The sequence below is a fragment of the Cebus imitator genome, unplaced genomic scaffold (genome assembly GCF_001604975.1).
Source record: "Cebus imitator isolate Cc_AM_T3 unplaced genomic scaffold, Cebus_imitator-1.0 Scaffold15, whole genome shotgun sequence".
Classification (NCBI taxonomy): domain Eukaryota; kingdom Metazoa; phylum Chordata; class Mammalia; order Primates; family Cebidae; genus Cebus; species Cebus imitator.
Genome location: NW_016107330.1, coordinates 1249954 through 1274989, shown reverse-complemented (window position 1 = coordinate 1274989; position 25036 = coordinate 1249954). Strand labels below are relative to the sequence as shown.

The 25036-nt window shown below is 43.4% G+C and overlaps 1 protein-coding gene across 1 annotated transcript in view; it reads right to left on the bottom strand.

The window, feature by feature from the left end:
• Window positions 1-25036, bottom strand: part of UBE4B (ubiquitination factor E4B) — a 147546-nt gene that overhangs the window by 99565 nt on the left and 22945 nt on the right. The window contains exons 2-3 of the mRNA XM_037730769.1: window positions 8641-8827; window positions 8334-8401 (exon numbers count right to left, since the gene is read on the bottom strand). Of these exons, the coding sequence (XP_037586697.1) occupies window positions 8334-8401; window positions 8641-8827 (255 nt within the window). The remainder of the gene's footprint in view (window positions 1-8333; window positions 8402-8640; window positions 8828-25036) is intronic.

Genomic DNA, 25036 nt, shown 5'->3' with positions numbered 1-25036 from the left:
AACAAGAGCGAAACTCCGTCTCAAAAAAAAAAAAAAAAAAAAAAAAAAAAAAAAAAAAAACAAAAAAAAAAAAAAAAAAAAAAAAAAAATTGTAATAGGATATGGAAGAATGTTGTTCCCTATATTATATAAAGTAATAATACTGTTGTTTTTAAAAAGTAGAATTTTTAAAAATATACAAAACGTTATTATTTATGATAGTCAACATACTGAGCAATAGATCACTAAAGCTTATTCCTCTGATCTAAGTGAAATTTTGTACCCTTTGATCAATATCTCCTCCTTCTACTCCACCCCCATTCCCCAGCCTCTGGTAACCACCATCTACTCTCTGTTTGTATGAGTTCAACTTTTTTTTTTTTTTTTTTTAGATGATCCCTTAGGTCATTTTTGCTCTGAAGTTCTTAGAATCTGTGATGGATTTTCTTTTCTTTCTTTTTTTTTTTTTTTTTTTTGAGATGGAGTTTCACTGGATCGTGCTTATTTTACTTAGCACGGTGTCTTCCAAGTTCATCCATGTTGCCACAAATGACAGAATTTCTTTGTTTTCAAAGGCTGAATAATATTCCATTATGGATACATACCACATTTTCTTTTTCCATTCATCTGAGGATGGATGTCTAGGTTGCTTCCCTATCTTGGCTATCTGGAATAATGCTGCAATGAACACGAGTACAGATATGTCGTCTGCATACAAATCTAATTCCTCTGGATATATACTCAGAACTGGGATTGCCAGATCATATGGTAGCTCTATTTTTAGTTTACTGAGGGACCTCCATATTGTTTTCTATAATGGCTATATTAATTTACATTCCCACCAAGGTAGAATTTTCAGTCAGATAAATGCCTGTGTGAAAATGCTCCCCACCCCAAAAAAAAGACAACGCATAGCCTCGAGCCTGAGAAAGTGACTATTTGTGGCTATACTGTCAAGTACAGGACACCAGCCTCTGCACCTCTTCATAAGTTTGTGTTCTCATGCTAAACAGTGAGCCCTTGGAGGCCCCTAACTGAGACTTACCCATCCTTGCATCCCTAGCTCTCAATACAGTGCCCAACAGACGAAGCCATTTATTAACTATTCAAGTGCATGAATGGAAGCAGGAAGAAGGATTTAACATGTTGAGCCAAGATGTTAAAGGATAATTGTAAGTTAAATAATCATTGAGTAGGTTAAAAACTAGCAGCCAAGGAAAAGAAACAAATTCTGTTTCTGACCCAGACTCAAGAACAAGCCCAGAGGCCAAGCATGTCATCTGGCCTCTTTCTCACTAGTTCCAAACAGGCCCCACTATTCATTTCTGCTCCCAGAGCAGAGGATCTTTACCTGTGGTCTACAGATGAAAACAGAAGCCAAGGGGCTGAAATTACAGTAGTTATCTGACTAGCTGCTAAGTCTTTTATTTAAATCATTAATAAAAAAGCATATAAAGAACTATATTACAATCTTTAAAAATATGTTGATAACTATATTCCTACATAACTGTGTAATCCTATTTTAATGTACATATTTAAGGGTAAATTTTGGGGCCAAGTACAGTGGCTCACAACTGTAACCACAGCACTTTGGGAGCCCGCGGCAGGAGGTCAGAACTTCTGATCACGTTAGGTCAGAAGTTCAAGGCAAGTCTGGCCAACATGGTGAAACCCTGTCTCTGTTAAAAATCAGTTGGGTGTGGTGGCGCATGCCTGTAATTCCAGCTACTCAGGAGAGTCAGGCAGGAGTATCACTTGAGCCCAGGAGGCAGACTATGCCACTGCACTCCAGCCTGGGCAACAGAGCAAGACTCCATCTCAAAAAAATAAAATAAAAGTATATTTTAAGAAGCCAATCAAAGGCTTCCCCAATTTGCCAAAGGGCACCATGGAATGAAAACAATTAGGAACTACACTCCTGTAATCCTAACGCTTTGAGAGTGAGGCGGGAAGATCACTGGGGGCCAGGGGTTCAAGACCAGCCTAAGGCAACATAGTGAGACTTCATCTCTACAAAAAATTAAAAAATTAGCCGGGCATGGTGGCGCACACCTGTAGTCACAAAGGAAGATCACTTAAGACCAGGAGTTTGTGGCTGCAATGAGCTATGGTCGCACCACTGCATTCCAGCCTTACTTTGTCTTAGAAAAATAAAGATAAAACCTTCCAGCTCTAGAGAGAGAATATACAGGCAACTGGAAGACCTGTTCCTCTAGACCCAACAATCCTGTCAAGATGAAAACGGTTGATAAAGGACCCGCTGGGGGACTCTTGAGCAATCATGACCTCCTCTTCAGAGGTCACAACAGCCAGGAAGGGTAAGGCCTTCATCAGATATACTCCAGATGTTTGATGGGCAAACATCAAAGGGAAGACAAGCATAATTCCAAAACAAGGCTGTAAAATAAAATCATCCGAGACAGTTAAGAGGTTCTGAAGATGAAGCAATCACAAATCATCTAAAGATAAGGGAAGGAACTAAGAAAACTAGAATGTCCTCCAAAAAATTTAATAAACACAGATATTAAAAAGGAAATGTAAAAACATTTCCTCCCCCACTAGACTAAGCTCTTTAAGGGAAAAAACTGAGTCTCACTCATCTTTCCATTCCCATGACCAAGTACTATGTTTGACCTGCAGTAAGCCCTACATTTTAAAATGTAAAAGTAGCATAATCAGCCAGGCATGGTGGCTCACGTCCGTAATGCGAGTACTTTGGGAGGCTGAGGCAGGCAGATTACCTAAGCTCAGGAGTTCAAGACCGGCCTGGCCAACATGATGAAACCCCATCTCTACTAAAAATACAAAAATTAGCCAGGTGTGGTGGCGCACACCTGTAATCCCAGCTACTCAGAGGCTGAGATGGGAGAGTCACTGGAACCCAGATGAGGTTGCAGTGAGCTGAGATCACGTCCCTGTACTCCAGCCTAGGTGACAGAGAGAGATTCTGTCTTTAAAAAAAAAAAAAGTAGCATAATCAGTGTTAACTATAAAAAGGTGGCATTCATCTGTAGGAAAAGCATCACCCATATATATAAGCTTCTAAGAGAGGCAAGAGCAGTGCCACGTAACAATGCAGTAAAAAAATGAAGAAATGTCTAGAATAATAAATAGAAAGTCTGGAACAGCAGTGACCTGTGGACTTGGTTCCACAGGCACTAGTTACGTTATCATGTACATCTGAAACTTTTTTCTAATTTTAGAAGAAAATAAACGGGCTGAGGATTTTTTAAATCCTGCTCAGCGTACCAGGAAAAACAGAGCGAGAATCCAGCTGGTCAGGGTAAGAGGAACAATGTCAGCCAGTTGTTTTTCAGAAGAACTCAAATCTTACTTTGCTTCTAACATTTCCAACAAGAAATACTTCTTTCATTCATTTAGCCACATAACACCTGGCATTCCCATAGTGCTTTCCATGTGCTAAGCACGGTGCTGGGGATAAGGGAATGAGCAACACTGGCAAGGCTCCTGCCTAACCTTACATTCAACGGGAAGAGGGGACGCACATCAAAACAAAGAAGTAATATTCCTATTTGCAAGGAGGGTCTTAGCAGATGTAAGCAAGTTAAAATCAGCTCATACTCAATTAGTGTGGTCCCTAATCCACTGGCTGATGTCATAAGAGGGAAATTTGGACGTAGACACACACAGAACAAAGGTGGCCATGTGAAGACGGAAGAGAAGACTGGGGTTACGTTGCCACAAGCCGAGAAATGCCAAGGACTGCCAGCAACCATCAGAAGGCAGAAGAAAGGATTCTCTCCTTCAGAGGGAGCATGGCGCTGCCAACACCTGGACTTTGAACTTCTAGCATCTAGAACTGTGAAAATAATACTGCTGCTGTAAGCCTTCAAACGTTTGTAATATGTAGTTACAGCAGCCCTGGGAAACTAATACAGAAGCAGGTGGCAATACAAGAAGCTGAGACTACAGATGGGAAAAGCAACTGGAAAGATGCCCTGCAGCTTCTCAATCCTTGCTTTAGTTACTTGTTTCTGAAAACAGCTCAACTAAGAGGGCCACCAGAGGACTGCTGCCAAGCACTCATGGATGAAGGACTCCTTACCACAGGTGGCACCCCACTCAGTATTTGTCTCTGATGGCACTTCTTGGCCAGGCTCTGTGGCTCATATCTGTAATTCCAGCACTTCGGGAGGCTGAGGCAGGCAGATCACCTGAGGTCAGGGGATGGAAACCAGCCTGGCCAACATGGTGAAACCCCATCTCTACTAAAAACACAAAAATTAGCCAGGCATGGTGGTGCACATCTGTAATCCCAGCTACCTAGAAGGTTGGGGCAGGAGAATAGCTTGAACCCAGGAGGCAGAGGTTGCAGTGAGCAGAGATGATGCCACTGCACTCCAGCCTGGGCAACACAGCAAGACTCTGTCTCAAAAAAAAAAAAAAATTAGCTGGGCATGGTGGTGGGCTCCTGTAATCCCAGCTACTCAGGGGCTGAGGTAGGAGAGATGCTTGAACCCAGGAGGCAAAGGTTGCAGAGAGCTGAGATCATGCCATTGCACTCCAGCCTCGGCAACAGAACAAGGCTGTGTCTCAAAAAAAAAAAAAAAAAAAAAAAAAAAAAAAAAAAAAAAAAAAAAAAAAAAAAAGAAAAGAAAAGAAAAGAAAAGAAAGGACTTTTTGAGTTTGGAACAAAATCTCTCAATCACATTCAGTGGATAATACATCTACTCACTGGCCCTATGTCTAACTTCCAGGACCACAGAAAACAAATACAAGCTATCACCTTCCTCATGACAACTTTTCACACTCTTCAATGAACAGCTATCATATTTTCTTGAAATTTATTTTTCTCTTTTTTGAGACAGGGTCTCACTGTTGCCCAGGTTGGAATGCAGTGGTGTGATCACAGCTCCCTGCAGCCTCCACCTCCTGGGCTCAAGCAATCATCCCACTTCAGCCTCCCAAACAGCTGGGACTACGGGTGTACACCACCACGCCCAGCTAAGTTTTTGAATTTTTTGTAGAGACGGGGTTTCGCCATATCATCCAGGCTGGTCTTGAACTCCCAGGTTCGAGAGATCCTCCCATCTTGGCTTCCCAAAGTGTTATGATTACAGGCATGAGCCACTGCACCTGGCCTGAACAGAGAATAGATGTGACCTGTTTTATGAGAGATTTTCTGTTTGTTTTTTCACTTGTTTATTTAGTAAATCATGAAAATCTGTTTATCCAACCCACCAAAGCATGGCTAATAATATCCAACTGTTTGTGATTATGAATAATGGTGACTATGTGAGAAACATAATCAGGACTACTTAGCATAGAGGTGCACTGGTAAGAACTAGCCATTTAGGGAATGCCCAAGCCTTTCTGTTGGTTTGTGATAACAGCACATGGAGCCTGCTGTTACACAATGTTGCACTTAGGCTTTAGTGGGGCCCCTCTGGCTCTACATTGAGAACAGACTCAAGTGAAGCAAGGGTGGGCATGAGAAGACCAGTTAGGAGGCTGTTCCAGAAATCCAGGCAAGAGATGCTGGTGCTTGGACCTAGGTAATAGCGGCAGATGTGATGAGAAGAAAAGAGGCGGTGAGAATCTGGTCTGCTCCTAGTTTTCTGACAGGTCTAGAGCAGGGCCAGTGCAAGCTCTGGTCCACAGGCCAAATCTAGGCCACTGTTTTTGTGAGTGAAGTTTTATTGGAACACAGTTATGCTTGTTCATTTACATATGGTCTATGGCTGCTTTTGTGCTACAGAGCTGAGATAAATAGTTCTGACCTTACAGCCTCCAAAACCAAAAATATTTACTATCTATCCCTTAACAGAAAGAGTTTGCCAATCCCACGCCTAGAAAACAGGAATTGTCATTTATTGAGATGGAAACCTGGAAGAAGATAAAATGTGAGGAAACAGCAAAGCTTGATTTGGGGCATGCTAGCTGTGAGATGCCTATTAAGACATCCAAGCAGAGATGTCAGGTAAGGTCCTGGGTGTGTGAGTCTGAGGTTCAAGGAGCAGGTCCAAGTTGGAGATATAAGCTTAGGAATCATCCAGTTAGGGTAATTAAAGCCAGGACACTGGATGACATCAGTAAGAGAATAAACCTGGATAGAAAGGACAAGAGGTTAACTACTGGGCCCTTGAATCCTAACATTTAGAAGTCAGCGAAATGAAAAGGAACCAGGCAAAGAGTGAAAAAGGAGCAGATAGAGACAGCATGAAAACGAGGAGAATGTGCTGTTCTGGAAGTCAAAAGAAAAATGTGTTTCCAGGAGAAGAGGGTGAAAGCCATGTCTAATGAGGCTGCTGGATCAGACCAGAAGTGACTCAGAGCAACCACGGGAGGCCTCGCCTGACTGGAGTTGATTCAGCAAAGGGTGCAAGGGCAAAAGGGGACGGAGAGAACAGGCAACTCATTCTAGAAGTTCTGTTGCAAAGGTTTTGGAGCAGAGATGTGGGGTAGAAGCCGGCAGGGGGAATTATATCAAGAGAGTTCCTTTTGTTCATTCCCATGATGGGAAAATAATTGCATTATATAGGCTGTTAAAAAAATTAAAAAAAAAAAAGTCCATATGATGAAGCAAGAGAAAAAAATGAACTGCTGGAGTGAAGGCTGAGTAACTGAGGGGAGATGGGATCTGGGATCCAGGCTTCAACAGGAGCAGGGACAGTTTGTGCATGGCAAGAACTGGGCTCACATACAGGTAGGCAGACAGATGTGATGACTGGGGCTAATGGAGGTTCCCTGCCTAGGTTCTGCCTGTGTCTGTTTTCTCAATGAAACATGAAGCCAGAGTTAAGTGTGGTGGCACATGACTATAGTCCCAGCTACATGGGAGACTGAGGCAGATGGATCATTTGAGCCTAGGAGTTTGAAGCTGTAGTACACTATGATCACGCCTATGAACAGCCACCGCACTCCAGCCTGGGCAACACAGTGAGACCCCATCTCCAGAAAAAAAAAAGAAAAGAAAAAGAAATGGGAAGCCAGGCCAGGCCGTCAGCTGAGAGAGTGAGCATGGACAATGAGGTCCTGCACAGTGGAGAAGAAGGTATGAAATCGATCAGCAGAGTGAGTGAAGTGGGGGACATGGTATAACTGCCTGCCAGTATCAAGAGTCTACTTGAGTTTGTGATCATGAATTTGATTTTTTGTTGTTGTTGTCGTTTTTGAGACAGGGTCTCATTCCATCACCCAGGCTGGTATGCAGTGATACCAAATTGGCTCACTGCAATCTCCACCACCTGGGTTATGCAATTCTCATGCATCAGCCTCGCTTGTAGCTGGAATTATAGGCAGGCAGCACCATGCCCACCTTTTTGTAATTTTTGTGAGACGGGTTTTGCCATGTTGGCTAAGCTGGTCTTAAACTCCTGACCTCAAGTGATCTGCCCACCTTGGCTTCCCAAAGTGCTAGGATTACAGGCATGAGCCACTGCACCCAGCCATGTGATTATGAATTTGAAATGAGACAGAGAGTTCAAAAGTTTTCAGTTAGTTCAAATGGTTTGAAATGGTTCTGAGTTTTTCTACAGTCTTATTCCACTGAATGAGAGAGTAGGTGGGGAATGGGATTTTATCAGGATCCTGGTTTAAATAAGCGAGTGAGGCAAAGTGAGAGAGGGTCTCTCCAAGACAGATTCCAGCAATGGCCTGACCAGGGTGAGGCAAAGAGCACTGTTGTCAGCACTATACCCAAGGGAAAAAAATCACATTTGGAGCCCTGAACCCTTCAATCCTACCAGAAGACCAACAGAGCTTCTCAGAGATATACAGACAAGACATTTTAGGCAAGGGCATTCTTTATTACTGTTTTGGCTGAACCTCACTGGGTATAAACATTTGTATATATGTGGGGAGTAGTCTACATTGATACCTAATGAGAAGTACAGCAACAAAAACTCTGCAAATACTTTCAATTGACACATGATTCTAGATCAAGAAGACAGATGATTTGGAAGGCTATCAAATTATTAGATGATATTATAATCAATGGAGGTCTCTTAGCACCCGCTTTTCCCAACTATAATCCTAAGTCATTATAAAATAATAATAATTACATGACAATATTATGTTTGATAGAAAAGTTCACAAAGAGAGATGTTTTCAAATATACAGTATCAAGAAATATTATTTCCCAACAAAGACAGTCCTGGATAGCAAGCATCAGCTCATTTATTATAAAGAAATGAACTTTTACCATAGTTGAATAGTTGTCAATGAGATAGTTCTAAAACATCCTATCAGGGAGTCTTATCCCCTGAAAAGTTAGAGGAAAAGTTCTGTGCCAGTGTAGAATGAAGACGAGGAAATCTGCAATTAGAGGTTTTCATTTTGACCATTATTTTTATCTTGCATTTTCAGATTATTTTTATCTTAAAACCATCAACCAAATTCATAAAATCAGCAGAACCAAATTCAGTCTTAATCATCTTGTCATCAGAGATAATATCTAAACCTGTTCAGAAAAAGAAAAGATGGAAGTTATGGAAAGAAAAGCAGTTGGTTTTAACAGACTGCAATAAAAAAAAGGCAGTAACACAACATGCTGCAATGGTATTTAAACTACCGCTTGGAGGATTTTAAAGAGCTGATGTCTGCTTCATTTTAATCTGTTGTAGAAACATCACAACCATCAGCTAGACAAAAAGCTAAGAAGAATCACAAAAGAATCCCAGGTATGAAGCTCAGGCTTACCTGATGCACCTATTGGGGAGGTAGCTGGGGTCATGTTGTGGACACTAAGACCAAGACTCTGAGAGGGTCCTGGGGCTGATGCCGCTATGGGAGGCCCCGGGGGGTTCTCCCTCTGGGGAGAAGTGAGTGGGGTGGTCGGCTGAGAGGTCTGTCCACCAGCAAGTCGTGCAAGGCGCCTCCGTCGAATCTACAACATAAGGGGAAAAGGGCATTCTATAAATAAACAGCAGAAACACAATTCTGCCAGAGAATGACATTATCCATAAGCATACCAGAGCTTAACAACTGAATTATGCCTTGAGCAAAAGTACTCTTCTGAGAGAATAACTAGCTCTATCAGTATCCTTACAAGCTCTACCACCTCAGTTTTTAACAACTATATTTTGGCCAGGTACAGTGGTGCCTGCCTATAGTGTCAGCTACTTTGGAGGCTGAGGTGGGGGGATCGCTTGAGCCTAAGGAGTTCAAGATCAGCCTGAGCAAAGCAGTGAGACCCCACCTCTAATTCATACTTACATAAATACATACATATATACTGTATCTTTGTTGCTTTACCATCTGTTTATCATACCTCCTTGGCTGATATGGTGAATTTACAGTAAACACACTATGCTTTTTTTTTAGAGAGAATCTCTTCTCTATCACCCAAGTTGGAGTACAGAATTTCAATCGTAGCTAACTGCAGTCTTGAACTCCTAGGCTCAAGTAATCCTTCCCACCTCAGCCTCCCAACTATCTAAGATTACAGGTGAGTGCCACCATGCACAGCTAATTAATTTTTTAAGTTTTTGGCAGAGATGAGGTCTCTGCCAAAGGCTGATGCCCAGGCTGGTTTCAATCTCCTGGCCCCAAGTGATCCTCTCACCTCGGCCTCCCGGAGTACTAGGATTATAAACATGAAGCACCACAACCAGCCTATGCTTGTAACACACTAAAGCTTGCTGTTATTTAAATAAAATGACCTAACTTGGTCATTTCAAATAGGTAAGATTTAAAAAGAAATAGCCAGTTGGCCGGGCGTGGTGGCTCATGCCTGTAATCCCAACACTTTGGGAGGCCAAGGTGGGCGGATCACGAGGTCAGGAGTTCAAGACCAGCTTGACCAACATGGTGAAACCTCATCTCTACTAAAAATACAAAAATTAGCTGAGCGTGCTGCCATATGCCTGTAATCCCAGCTACTCAGGAGGCTGAGGCAGGAGAATTGCTTGAACCTGGGAGGCGGAGGTTGCAATGAGCCAAGGTCACACCACTGCACTTCAGTCTGGGCAACAGAACAAGACTCCATCTCAAAATAAATAAATAAATAGCCAATTTAATTCACTAAAACAATGAGAAACAAAAGTTACACTAAGATACAAATTTAACCATCACTTGTAGGAGGAAAATGATCAGGTTTTTTTTTTTTTTTTTCTTGATTGCAATAAAAATATAATCTGCCACTTCTTCCTTTTAACATACAATTAAAGAGCAACACCTTACTGAAGGAGAGAAATTAGCCCATTCATTGTAAATATATTTGTTGAACTCCTACTAACAGCAGGGCCTCTGAAAAAGCTTTCTAGTAGATTTACCCATGTCCCCTGAGCAAAAGAAGCCAGATGTAAAAAAACATAGACTGTATGATTCCATTTCTATCAAGTTTGAAAATAAGAAAAACTAAACTATACCATTAGTTTGGATAATGGTTATCCTGGGTGGGAAGGGGGCAAAAGAAGCTTGGGAGAGGCAGGAGTGAGATTCTAGGGGTCTGGTAATGGTGTTTTGTTTTAATTTAATTTTAGCTAGATAATAGTGTCACAGATAGGTCCACTTTATGAAAATTCACTGGGTTGTATACTTACAATATGAGTAATCAAGTCATGGGTATTCATCTTATTCTTATTCATAATTTATATGTTAAATATAGTCTTCTGTATAGTATGCAATGTTTTTTTTGAGACGGAGTTTTGTTCTTGCCACCCAGGCTGGAGTTCAATGGCACCATCTCGGCTCACTGCAACCTCCCCCACTCAGGTTCACCTCCCGCCTCAGCCTCCCAAATACCTGGGACACCTAATTTTTAATTTTTTGTAGAGATGGCATCTCACCATGTTGCCCAGGCTGGTCTCAAATTCCTGGGCTCAAACAATCCTCCCACCTCGGCCCCCCCAAAGTGCTGGGATTACAAGTGTGAGCCGCCACGCTGGGCCAAGTTTCATTATCTTACAGACTGCAAAATTTAGGAGCTCATGGTTGATTTCTAATTCAAATTTAACCTTTATTACTGACTACTTTACTTATCTGGAGCCTATCTAGGTAAGTCACTTAACGGCTCTTGCTTCGGTTTCTGCACAATGGACATCTGTACACTGCACGTCTGTACAATGGGCATGAAATCATCAGCTGAGCGTAGTCGCTCTTGCCTGTTATCTCAGCACTCTGGGAGTCCGAGGCGGATGAATCATTCGAGGTCAGGAGTTCGAGACCAGCCTGGCCAACACGGCAAAACCCTATCTCGACTAAAAATACAAAAATTAGGCTAGGCGCAATGGCTCATGCCTGTAATCCCAGCACTTTGAGAGGCCAAGGCAAGCGGATCACAAGGTCAGGAGTTCAAGACCAGCCTAGCCAACACAGTAAAACCCCGTCTCTATTAAAAATACAAAAATTAGCTGGGTGTGGTGGTGGCATGTGCCTATAGTCCCAGCTACTCCAAAGGCTGAGGCAGGAGAATTGATTTAAACTGGGAGGCGGAGGTTGCAGTGAGCTGAGGTGGCACCATGGCACTCCAGCCTGGGCACAGGGCGAGACCCTATCTCAAAAATATATATATATACAAAAATTAGCTGGGCATGGTGGAACACAACTGTAATCCCAGCTACTCGGGAGGCTGAGGCAGAAGCATCACTTGAACCCGGGAGGAGGAGGTTGCAGTGAGCTGTTATCACACCACTGCACTCCAGCCTGGGCAATGGAGACTCCATTTCAAAAAATAAGAAGAAAAAGAAGTATCTTCCTCATAGAGTTGTGAGAAAATCACCACCCTGTCCCTTTCCCTACTTATTTTTTCTTCCATGGCTCTCATCTGCCCTATGACATGTGTAATATATTTATTTGTGTACTGCTTAGTTACCATCCCCCTTCTTGAAGTTTCTTAAAGGCAAGGACTTCTGTTCCTCTTTCTCTGACAGATCACCAGTGCCTAGAACAGTGCCTGAGACACAGTAGGTGCTCTCTAAATATTTGCTGAATAAATAAAAAATACTAGAAAAATGTACTGAACATAAAATTGACTAATTTATTAGCCGACATTAATTATCATTATCATTGAAAGAGCATACCTACTATTCTTGGTAAAAACATGAAGCCACCATGAACCTGAATGCCAAGTTCAGCCCAAAATGTTAAATTCAGATGTTCTACTCACTGATATAAACAGAGAATAAATGTTCTGACTCACTGCAATACGGGGTTTAAGAAAGAAAGGATTCTAAGGTTTCCAAAAAGGTTGAAGAATCAAGACTTTGTGAAGCATATTGCAGACTGTTAAGCAGGAAGAAAGAGTTAAGAGACAAAGGCAGTTCCATACACGATATAAGGGGTAGGAGAAGACTGGGGGAATACATCCTGCCTCATCTTAAATATCTGCTGGAAACATTAGGAAGAGCCACGCATGGGGCAGTGTTCTGGGCTGCCCACAGCAGGGCTCTCAGTAGAGGACAATGCCCTTTGGTGGTCTGACCGCCTTCTACACTGGTGGTAGTTTTGAACTGGTTTAGCAGACTGAGGCCCTGGGAATATCTGGATAGGGGACTCATAAGAGAATGGTTTTATGCAATCACAGGTATAAAGGCTTTATCTCCAGCCTGGGCAACAAGGTGAAACGCCAACTCTACTAAAAATTCAAAAACTGAGCCAGTTGCAGTGGCTCATGCTTGTAATCCCAGCACTTTGGAAGGCCGAGATGGGTGAGATCGCTTGAGGTCAGGAGTTTGGGAACAGCCTGGCCGGCATGCTGAAACCCCAGCTCTACTAAAAATACAAAAATTAGCCAGGCATGGTGGTGGGCACCTGTAAACCCAGCTACTCAGGAGGCTGAGGCAGGAGAATCACTTGAACCTGGGAGGTGGAGGCTGCAGTGAGTCAAGACTGTGCCACTACACTCCAGCCTGGGCAACAGAGCAAGACTCTGTCTCAAAACAGAAAAGAAAACAAAACAAAAAAACTGAATCGGGAAATCACCTGAGCCTGGGGAGGTGAAGGCTGCACTGAGCCATGAACTCCAGCCTGTGCGACACAGTGTGACCCGGTCTCAAAAAAATAAAAAATAAGGCTGGGCGTGGTGGCTCACGCCTGTAATCCAAGCACTTTGGAGGCCAAGGCGGGTGGATCACCTGAGGTGGGGAGTTCAAGACCAGCCTGACCAACAAGGTGAAACCCCGTCTTTAAATAAATAAATAAATAAAAGTTTAATTAATTTGATTACTAAGAGATGCAACCTCACTTTTTATCACAAACAGAACATAAGGGATAGACACCAAAAATAGTCACAACACACCAAAATATGATTAAACATTTTTCTCTTTGTTTACTTTTTTAACATTAAGCCTGGAGGATTGGTATAATCTTCCTTAAGTTAAACAAAAGTCCTTTTTAAGAGAATTTTGTTTTCCCATATCTCACAGAGAAAAAAACAAAAGCACATAAAAAAAGACTTCCAATTCCTCAACTTATGTCCTAAACCACAACTCAAAGCCGCACATACTAATCATGAAATCTCATTCCTAGAGTTTTTCCTGTCTTGTCTGTTTCAGTTCTTATTTCACAAATGCTGCTAAAATAGGGCTTTCTCCTAATTTGTTATATCATGAAGCAGCACTTCCTACCCTCACGTTCCTGATGAACTAAAAATAGATTCACAACAGCGAGGGCCATTGTGATTTCAGGCAGAAGCTAAGACAGGATGAACCAAACTGTTCCTCTTATTTTTAGCAGTGTGTGGGGAAAAACACCCATAAAACATTGATATAAGGTTAATAAGTAGTCACTCTACTCAAGCGTCTTACTTTTCTATTTAAAAAAAAAAATTAAATTCCAATATAAAGAAAAATAATTGCAAATGCTTTCTCTTTGGGGTAGTCTCCTTATAAAGATAAAGATACCTCCTAGTAAAATAAATAAATAAATAACTCCTAGTTTTATTATTGATTTTATTTTCTTTTTTCACAGCTGGCCACATAACTTATTAAATCTATGACAATTTCACAATATGCCTAATCTAAGTCCAACAATGTTTCTCCAGAAAATGCATTTACATCCAAACATCACAGCTTTGTGATCTAAAATTCGTCAGTTTCCTTTTTAAAAAAAAAAATGTCGTGGTCAGATGCGGTGGCTCAAACCTGTAACCTCAGCACTCTGGGAGGCTGAAGCAGGGGGATCACTTGAGCTCACAAGTTCAAAACCAGTCTGGGCAACATGGTAAGACCTCCTCATCTCTACAAAAAATTTAAAAATTAGCTGGGCATGGTGGCACACACGACATGTAATGCCAGCTATCAGGGAGGCTGAGGCAGGATGTCAATACTGCAGTGAGCTATGATTGTACCACTGCACTCCAGCCTGGGTGTCACAGTGAGACCCTACCTCTAAGTAGAAAGAAAAGGGAAAGAAGGAAGGGAGGAAAGGAGGGAGGGACAGACAATGATATACATTATATTTCACTTCAATGTCTACTGCTTTTAAAATGAGGTATATTTATGTTATGTGTATTTTACCACATTTTTTAAAAAACTGAATTGAAAAAGCCAGTTGTAAAAGGGTACACATAGTGATTCCATTTATTTTTAAAAAGGATGTAGATTTACATTATAACGGACATTATCAGTGCAAATTATACATAAATGCAAATAGCAATGACATGATAAGTTTCCACTTTCCTCTTCTTTCTTCTTTTATATATTTTCTGATGAAAGCAATAAAAACCATTATTATTTCCCTCTACGCCTACCATGGGAAAACATTCAGATGAAAGTGCAGCCTTGCTCCGTATCGTCTTCACTCCAAGACCCAGGGTGACGGAGCAGCTTCTATTGGGAACACTACCAATCGCCCAGGCAAAGGGCAAGAGGAAGGGCAAACTCCACCCTGGCCCAGCAGAGGCACATTCAATTCTGTTCCGGTTTCACTGGCCAAAACAAGTCACAGGGCTGAAACTACCCCCAGGAGCGTGGGGAAACACATCCTTCCCCAGACAGGGGTAGTTAATATGTGGACAACAATACAGTTAGGTCCAGCAGTCTCCTCTTCCTTCAACATACAGCTGGGCACGCGTGGTCGCTTGCTGTGGAGTTGCACCTTCCTCTTCCGCATGCTCCTCCCCTCTGCTTGCCCCATAACTGCTCTATATCCTGCCCTGCACCTGGCTCTTTGCTCAAATGTTACCTTCTCAATGAAGCCTTCTCTTCCTTCTTCCTAGTTCCTATCTGCTTTAGTGGTTCTCCATACTTTCAAATAGTTCAGCCAAAACCAACAAGTATGTGTGTGTGTATACAAGTATACACACACATTTACATACAGAGAAAGCGAATATGGCAAAAAATAAACTCATGAATCTAGGTGAGTCAATCAGGGCAGGGCATGGTGGCTCACACCTTAATCCCAGCACTTTGGGAGGCCGAGGCGGATGGATCATGAGGTCAGGAGTTCAAGACCAGCCTGACCAACATGGTGAAACCCTGTCTCTACTAAGAATACAGAAATTAGCTGGGCGTGGTGGCATGAACCTGTAATCCCAGCTACTCGAGAGGCTGAGGCAGGAGAATAGCTTCAACCCTTGGAGGCTGCAGTGAGCTGAGATCGAGGCACTGCACTACAGCCTGGGCGACAGAGCGAGACTCCGTCTCAAAAAAAAAAAAAAAAAATTAGCTGGGAACGGCGGCAAGCGCCTGTAATCCCAGCTACTCAGGAGGCCAAGGCAGGAGAAATCGTTTGAACCCAGGAGGTGGAGTTGCAGTGAGCCGAGATCATGCCACTACACTCCAGCCTGGGCAATATAGCGAGTCTCAAAAAAAATAATAAGAAGAAGAATAGAAAGTTGAGGGAAAAGTTAGACTCACCAGCATGGCTTTTATTTTTTATTTTTTTCTCTAGCCATGTGCGGCTGCGCACAGTAGGCACAGAGATGGCCTAGCCAGGGTTGCTGAGAGAGGAAAAGTAAGACACGAGGTGACAGACAGTGGAATGGAAGGGTAACAATCATGATGCAGACACAGGAAGCCCTGGTAGCACCTGGATTCTTGATTCCAGTCCCTTCCTGTGACCCAGCTATCTTTCTGTCCCTAGGTTCAGAAAGAAGACTCCTGTATCCTTAAAATAAATCCCATTTTTGGCTTAAGCTCAATAAGGTGTTATACTACTTACTGCACATATGCGTAGAAATACTTCCATTCCCCAGAGATGCAACCAGCAGTTTGCTTGTGCATGGGGTATCACCTTACTTTTTTCTACTACCTTAAATTAGGTTTTCAGGATTCAAATTCATTCATGCCAACTGTATATTCACGTAATAACTGAATCATCCCAGAGAGCAATTTTGAAAATCTAGCAACATATAAATGCTATGTGCTTATTATGTGACTTGAGTTTCTTTTTCAGGACAGGTAAGGGTTAGGCAGATGAGGGACAAAGGAGTGCAGGCAGAGGTTGGGAGACTTTGTGAGCACACACACTGTTTAGGGAACGCTGAGCAGTTGGTAAGAATGAGTGTGTGTGGACATGGTGAGACACAGGCAAGAAAGGCAAGCAGCAACAAGCTCGTGACGAGCTGTGAATACCATCCTAAGACTCTGAACTTGTTCAGGAAGGCAAGGAAGAGACTGCAAGATGTAAGCAGGGGAATAACCGGGTAAGATGTACCTTCTTTCTTTTTTTTTTTTTAATTGAGACAAGAGTTTCGTTCTTGTTGCCCAGGCTGAAGTGAAATGGCATGGTCTCAGCTCACTGCAACCTCTACCTCCTGGGTTCAAGGATTACAGGTATGAGCCACCTCATCCAGATGTACCTTTGAAAACAAATCACTCTAGCTGCTATGTGGAGAATGAATGGAGGCAGGCCACAAGGAACCCTGAGCAATGGGGTTGGGAAAGGGACAGCTCCAGAGATACTTCATGTGTGTCCCCAACAGAACTTGGCTGTTATTTGGAAGTGAAAAGTGAGGAAGATGAATAATCTAGATTTCAGGCCTGGATACCTAAATGAATGGTAAAATACCCTAAAACTGAGAATACAGAAGGAGATTTTATTTTATTTTATTTTTATTTATTTTTTTTTTTTTTGAGACAGAGTCTTGCTCTGTCACCCAGGCTGGAATGCACTGGCACGATCTCGGCTCACTGCAACCTCCAGCTCCTGGGTTCAAGTGATTCTCCTGCCTCAGCCTCCTGAGTAACTGGGACTGCAGGTGGGTACCACCATGCCTGGCTAATTTTTCATATTTTTAGTAGAGACGGGATTTCACCGTGTTAGCGAGGATGGTCTCAATCTCCCGACCTTGTGAACTTTTGGCCTCCCAAAGTGCTGGGATTACAGGTGTGAGTCACCAAGCCCAACCCAGAAGGAGATTTTAAGAAGATGGGTTATGATTAGATTACCAAGTATGAGGTACCTGGAAGAACTGCCAACCCAAAATGTCCTATAGGCTGCCAACATCTGTTTTGTTTTTGTTTTTGCTTTTTTGAGACAGAATTTCATTCTCTGTCAGCCAGGCTGGAGTGCAGAGGCGTAATCTCAGCTCACTGCAACCACTGCTTCCTGGGTTCAAGCAATTCTCCTGCCTCAGCCTTAGCAGCTGGGACTATAGGCATGTACCACCACACCCGGCTAATTTTTGTATTTTTATTAGAGATGAGGTTTTGCCATATTGGCCAGGCCAGTCTCGAACTCCTGACCTCAGGTGATCCCCCTGCCTCGGCCACCCAAAGTGTGCCCAGACCCAACATCTGTTTTATTCACCATCACTACTTTCTTGTTCGAGGAAAGGCTTAAAGTGATTAACAAAAAGTACGTTTAAAAGGCTGGGTGCGGTGGTTTACGCCTGTAATTCCAATACTTTGGGAGGCCAAGGGAGGTAGATTACCTGAGGTCAGGAGTTTGAGACCAGCCCGGCCAACATACTGAAACCCTATCTATACAAAAATCAGCTGGGTATGACAGCTCATGCCTATAATCCCAGCTACTTGGAAGGCTGAGGATAGAGAATCGCTTGAACCCACGAGGCGGTTTCAGTGAGCTGAGATCACACCATGGCACTCCAGCCTGGGTGACAGAGCAAGACTCCATCTCAAAAGAAACAAACAAACAAACAAAACATAGACATTTGATATATTTTCAATTTAATTAAATTAACAAATTTAATTCAAAGAAAAAAAAAAAAAAAAACAAAAAAAAAAAAAAGGTAGGGTAAAAAAAAAAAAAAAAAAAAAGATAAAGCCAGGAGTGAGATCAGCACACACTATACACTTACAGCAACACAGTAAGTAACTGACAGCCCTCCTCAACCTCAGCGGATGCTTAATGGCAAAACACGATTCAACGGAACAAGTTTTAGAGCGGCCCGAATAAGAGATCACGCATCAGCTTTGCTGGTGCAACTTGACTTCAGGGTAGAGTTGAGAGTACCTAGTGCAGGGGTTCAAAATCTGGGAACCATGAAGGCCAGGAGGACCTTCAATTCTCTCAAGGTTTTCAAGGAGGCCCTTACTCAAAAAAAATTTTAAAAGATGACTCTCCCAAGGAATGCCCTTCACTCAATCCTCCATAAAAATTTGCTCTCTGGCCAGGCATGGTGGCTCATGCCCCTAATCCCAGCACTTTGGGAGGCAGGTGGATCACCTGAGGTCAGGAGTTCCAGACCAGCCTGGGCAACATGGTGAAACCCCATCTCTAATAAAAATATAAAAGATTAGCTGCGTGTGGTGGCGCAAGACTGTAATCCCAGCTACTCGGAAGGCTGAGGCAGGAGAATTGCTTAAACCCAGGAGGCGGAGGTTGTAGTGAGCTGAGCTGAGATGATGACACTTGCACTCCAGCCTGGACAACAGAGAAAGAACTCCATCTCAAAAAAAAAAAAAAAAAAAAAACTTGTTTTGCACAATTACAGAAATGTGGTCAGTTGTCTGTTCCTCTCTTCTGATATCGCCATTTTATACCTTATTATTAAAGGGTGGATTTGAATACTATAAATTCTACAAGTAAATATGCCGTAGGTTTGTAGTATGCTTCACTTATGCATCTCATTTACATCCCATTGTCTTTTGAGGTAAAAATAAAAACAGAAGACAGAAGGTAGAAACAAACTCTTGTCCAGGGGCAGTTGCGGTGACTTACACCTGTAATCCCAGTGTTTTGTGAAGCCAAGGTGGGAGGATCACTTGAGGCCAGGAGCTGGAGACCATCCTGAGCAGCATAGTAAGATGCCATCTCTACAAAAATATTTTAAAAATTAGCCGCCATGGTGGCACGTGCCTGTGGTACTAGCTACTCAGGAAGCTGAGGCAGAAGATCGCTTGAGCCTAGTGAGCTACAACTGTGCCACCACGCCCTAGCCTGGACAACAGCGTGAGACCGTCTCCAAAAAAAAAAAAATTGTCCAGAATCTCACTAGCTCACTAGAGATCCTAAAATACACAGCAAAACGAACCTCTATCCCTTAGAAGTCCAGGTGCCTGACGGATGGCTTATTTTCTGATGACCACATATAGGAGTATTTCAACGGCTACTAAAACCCCAGAAAGGTTTTCATTTTGTTTTGTTTTGTTTTGGTAAAGGCAAATGCCATCCATAAACATTCAGGAATGATTCCAATCTTCTGAAGCCAGCTCCTCTGGGGAGGTCAGAGAGGAAATACAGTCATGGGCTCCATAATGACGTTTTAGTCAATGACAGACCGCATACACTACAGTGGTCTGGTAAGATTATAATACCATATTTTTACTGTGCCTTTTCTATGTTTAAATATACAAATACTCACCTTACAACTGCATAAAGGATTCAGTACAGTCACATGCTGTACAGATTTGTTGCCCAGAGCAATACCCAGGCTATACCATAAGTATCCTAGGAGTTATACTATAGCCTATTCTATAGCCTATTCCGCACTGCGCCTCAGTGCGGAATAGGCTATGCCATCCAGGTTTGTGTAACTACACCCTATGGTGTTCACATAATGGTGAATTTCTGTTGTTAAGTGACTGTAGCTGCCTGATTTAAATCACCATGCAAGTTATACTCATCTACCCCCAAACTTTTCCAACCCCCTCCACACACACACACACACACACACAGGGACCTCACTGCGGCATAGTACAAGACTGGCTCCCAGGAAGACAAACAGGTTTTCCTGCTTCTCCTCATTGGTCATGCCTTAAAATGGTTCTTCCATATCCCCTACTAAAGCAGGCCCTTAGTAAACAAGTAAACAAAGCACTAGCAAAGTCCCCAGAGTTGCCACCCCTCAGCTGTCTTGGATAAGAGGAGCCTTCCTTTGGCTTGAGCTGAAGACTTATGCCCCAGAAGTGCCATTCTGATTGTGAGAAAGGAGTGGAGACAAAAATGTCTAAACTAAAAATGGGAGCCTCCAGATCTCCTCAACAACTTCAGATGCCTACATCTGTGGTCACTGTGACATGTGGAGGTGAGAGGCATAGAGGAATGGGATGGACCAGGAGGGTGTTCTTGGGATGGGATTGGGCTGCTGGCCTTCACACCTCAGCCTTGCCCTAAGCATCCATGGCTTTATGCACAGCCTCTTCATCTCCCAGGAACTGCATGAGCTCAATGGGCTTCAAGCTCCTGTCCAATTCATAGACAATGGGAATACCCAGGCTCGGCTCCATGATGCCCTATTCCAGGAGACCCTCCCAAGGCTCAACCATGCCAGGAAAGCTGCTGCCAGGGGCCTCAATCAATACCTGTTTCCTCTCCTGGGTGTGGGGAATTATTTCTTCATTCCAAAAGGCCAGAGGTCCAACAACAGTACCCTTCAGACTCTTACAGAAAAGCAGGTGCCCTACAGGGAAGTCTGCGCACCAGCAATCCTTGCTGCTGTTGCTGTATAACAGATGTTCAGGCTGGGCACAGTGGCTCACGCCTGTAATCTTGACACTTTGAGAGGCCGAGGTGGGTGGATCACCTGAGGTCAGGAGTTCAAGACCAGCCTGGCCATCATGGTGAAACTCTATCTTTAAAAAAATTAAAAATATAGAAAATTTTTAAAAAAAGAGATGTTCAGCTCTGTCAAAGGCATGCAGATCTTTATCTGGGCCTCATGGTTCTTGGCAACAGCTTCTGCTTTTTTGAGGCCAGTCAGACCCTCACAGTGCTACTCCATTAGGTGCACCTACTGGCAGCCACATCTGGTCAGTGGCATCCAGTACTGTCCAGGGGGTTGGCACTGCTGTCTTCCGACCTGAGGTGACACAGATGTCAAACTCACAGCCAGCATTTCTCAGTGCCTCCCAGAAGGCTCAGGTCGGTGTCACACCAGCTGCTGAAGTGGTTCTCCAGGTGCCAGGTACCCTTGCAGTACCAATCAGCGCCACCCGCAGGCAGCAGCTGAGGTGGGCTCAGGATGCAGCATTAACTGTGGTCACTCAGATTACTGTGGTCACTGAGATTCCAGAGTCCCCACTGCCTGGCTCCCAGTGCATACCAGCTCTGCGCCCCATAACCCCTACCCAGCTTCTAGTGCCCCTGGCCCACCACCCAGCAACCCATGCCCCACTGCCTGGCTCCTGTGCACTTTCTCCAGCACAAGTTTTAACACATAAAAACCTAACAGCTCAACAAGCCCAGCTTCCCTATGTCCGCATTAATGAGTCAAGTACCAAGGCTTCCAAGCAATTGAGAAATGTTATAGGATGAATATGACAGAGCAGAAATAGACAAGGGTAGAGCAGCACAGTCACCCTGCAACTGCATTTTTCCAATCAATTCCTGCTTCACGTTCCAGGTTACTTACCCAACTCAAAAAAATGTTTACTCAACGGTTACAAAAAGCTTGATTGCTCAACCACATTTCTTCTCCAAAGAATACTGTAACCATGTCCAGGACTTACTCCCAAATCAAAACCCTAAAGCATCTAGTGCTTTTACCCAACCACTCCCCTACAGCTCAAATGTGTCACCTCCAGAAGGGGACCATCCATGTCGGCTCCTGGCTTCAGTCAGGGTACTCCTGGCACGCCACTTTAATTGTAATAGAGTCCCTTTCACTCTCATAAGAGTCCTGGTGTGGACATGACCTGAGAAGGTCACCCCACATCTGACAGCCCAGCTGTTCCTTCTACTCTAACCTCTCTTCACCTACATACCCTCCACTGCCTCTCATGCTTCCCTTCCCTGCCAAAGGAATGCAGGCAAGGTGAGTTACCTTCCTCCATGAGAACTTTCCCAGGTGAGTCAATCTCGAAAATAAAGCACAAAATACTTACAAAGGCCAACTTCTGGCAATTACTAGCAAAATACACATTTTTCTTTTCTTTTTTTGAGACAGGGTCTTGTTCGGTCCCCCAGGCCGGAGTGCAGCGGCACGATTTCAATTCACTGGCAGCCTCAACCTCCCAGGGAAGAACTGCTTGAGTGCAGGAGTTAGAGACCAGCCTGGGAAACACAGCAAGACTCTCTCTCTCTTTTTTTTTCTTTGTTTTTTGCCACTGAGCTGGACAAAGCAAGACTCTATCTCTATAAAAAATCAAAAAATTGGCCAGGCATGGTGGCTCACGCCTGTAATCCCAGCACTTTGGGAGGCCAAGGCGGGGTAGATTGCTTCAGGTCAGGAGTTCAAAACCAGCCTGGCCAACATGGTGAAACCCTATCTCTAAAAAAATAATAAATACATAAATAAATAAATTAGCCCGGCATGGTGGTGTGTGCCTAGTCAGAGGCTAAGGCAGGAGAATCGCTTGAGCGCAGTAGTTTGCAGCTGCAGTGAGCCATGATCATGCCACTGCACTCCAGCCTAGGCAACAGAGACTCTGTCTCAAGAAAAAAAAAGACTGTAAATGATATTTTCTCAGTGAGAAGAAAAAAGCTGTGATCCTTTAATTTTCCAAAGTCAGGCAGTAATTAATTGTATCTTTTTTAAAATACAAGGAATTTTATAAACTATAACAAAAATTGTTAATTGTGCTTTTTGCATCTAATCAATAACACGAAGAACGTTAAATATACTTAACCCCATTCTGCCAGCTGGTGAAAACTAAGGACCAAAGGCATAAAACTGCCTAATTAAAGTGCTTTCTTGAGTCACCCATGACACTTAAAATATTAATATTACTACTTCAAATTAGAATAATAAGGGGCCAGGCGTTGTGGCTCACATCTGTAATCCCAGCATTTTGGGAGGCTGAGGTGGGCAGATAACCTGAGCCCAGGGGTTCAAGGCCAGTGTGGCAAAACCCCATCTCTACAAAAAAATACAAAAATTAGCCAGGTGTGTTGGCACATGCCTGTAGTCCCAGCTACTCAAGAGGCTGGGGAGAGAGGAACACCTGGGTCTGGGGATGCTGAGGCTACAGTGAGCCATGAGTGTGCCTCTGCACTTCAGCCTGGGGGGCAGAGTGAGGCCTTGTCTCATGAATAAAGGAATGAAGCAGTCCACCTGAAAGTGAATCAGAGAGCCATGTGCAATGGGGGAGTGAAGTGCTACCCCAGGCCCCATCTTTCCAAGCTTTCTACACAATGAGGAACCACGTAGCTACTGCTGGCCAGAATCCCAGCTGCACCTGTTTCCAGCTGGGTTCTTTCGCTAAGCCTTAATTTTCCCATTTATAAGAAGGTGACAAAATATCTCTTTTTGAGACAGAGTTTTGCTCTTGTTGCCCAGGCTGGAATGCAGTGGCGCAATCTCAGCTGACTGCAACCTCCAACTCTTGGGTCCAAGAGATTCTCCTGCCTCAGCCTCCTGAGTAGCTGGGATTACAGGCACCCGCCACCATGCCCAGCTATTTTTTTTTTTATGTATTTTTGGTAGAGATAGGGTTTTACCAAGTTGGCAGGCTGGTCTCAAACCAGCCTGCGGTGATCTGCCCTCCTCGGCCTCCCAAAGTGCTGGGATTAGAGGCGTGAGCTATGGTACCCAGCCTCCAAAATCTCTCTTATCTTGTAAAAAGCTCATCAGAAATAAAGGTAATATAGAATACAACTTGAATTAGTATGTATTTATCGGTTTATAGTCTATCCCCACCCAGCACAATACAAGCTCAAAGAGAGCAGGGATTTGGTCCATTATATTCATTACTGTATTCCCAGCAACTATAACAGTACCTAACTCCCAGACAGCACTTGGCAAATATTTGCTGAACAAATGAAAAGTGTCTATGTGACACACAGCAAATAGTCTTTTTTTTAAAAAATAACTTAAACCTACTAGTTTTTTCCATCCCTTTTCTCTTTTAGTCTTCCTTTTAGGGTCAGACACCGTTTCCCCTTTGTGGAGGGCTCTGCTTTATCTAAATAACATGAATGTTTACAAAACTACTAAAAAGCACCTCACAAGTCAGCTAATTGTGAAACCAAAAGATCAAGAGCCTAAAACTGCCAAACATTACATGGCAGAGAAACATGCTGAGAGTAGAATAATTTTAACTGCATTCTGTCATTTAAAAAAGGTTTCTTGCTGCAGCAACTTCAAGCCCTTTATAACCAAAAACCTCCCAGGGAAGAGAAGCGGATGGTACTGTCTCCATTCTCTTTGATCCTACTTGGTTTAACAGACGAGATGAGCTTAGTTAGATAACTAAGCATCAACTACTTCTACTTCTGGTTTTGTTTTGGTTTTTTTGAGACAAAGTCTCACTCTGTCATCCAGGCTGGAGTGCAGTGGTGTAATCTCAGTTCACTGCCACCTCTGTCCCCCAGCTTCAAGTGATTCTCCCGCCTCAGCCTCCCTAGTAGCTAGGACTTACAGGCACGTGCCACCACGCCCAACTAATTTTTGTATTTTTAGTAGAGACAGGGTTTCACCATGTTGGCCAGGCTGGTCTCAAACTCCTGATTTCAAGTGATCCATTCACCTTGGCCTTCCAAAGTGCTGGGATAACAGGCATGAGCCACTGCTTCTGGCCAGCATCCACTACTTCTAACACTATTCCATAAAACTGATTCTGGTAACTTTTGCCCCATGTTGGCTGGGTGTGGTGGCTCATGTCTATAATCCCAGCACTTTGGGAGGCTGAGGGAGGAAGGCTTGAGGCCAGCCTGGGTGATATAATGAGACCCCATCCCTATAAAAGAAAAAAAATTTTTTTGAAATGGAGTCACGCTCTGACACCAGGCTGGAGTGCAGTGGTGCAGTCTTGGCTTACTGCAACCTCCGCCTTCAAGTGATTCTTCCGCCTCAGCCTTCCAAGTAGCT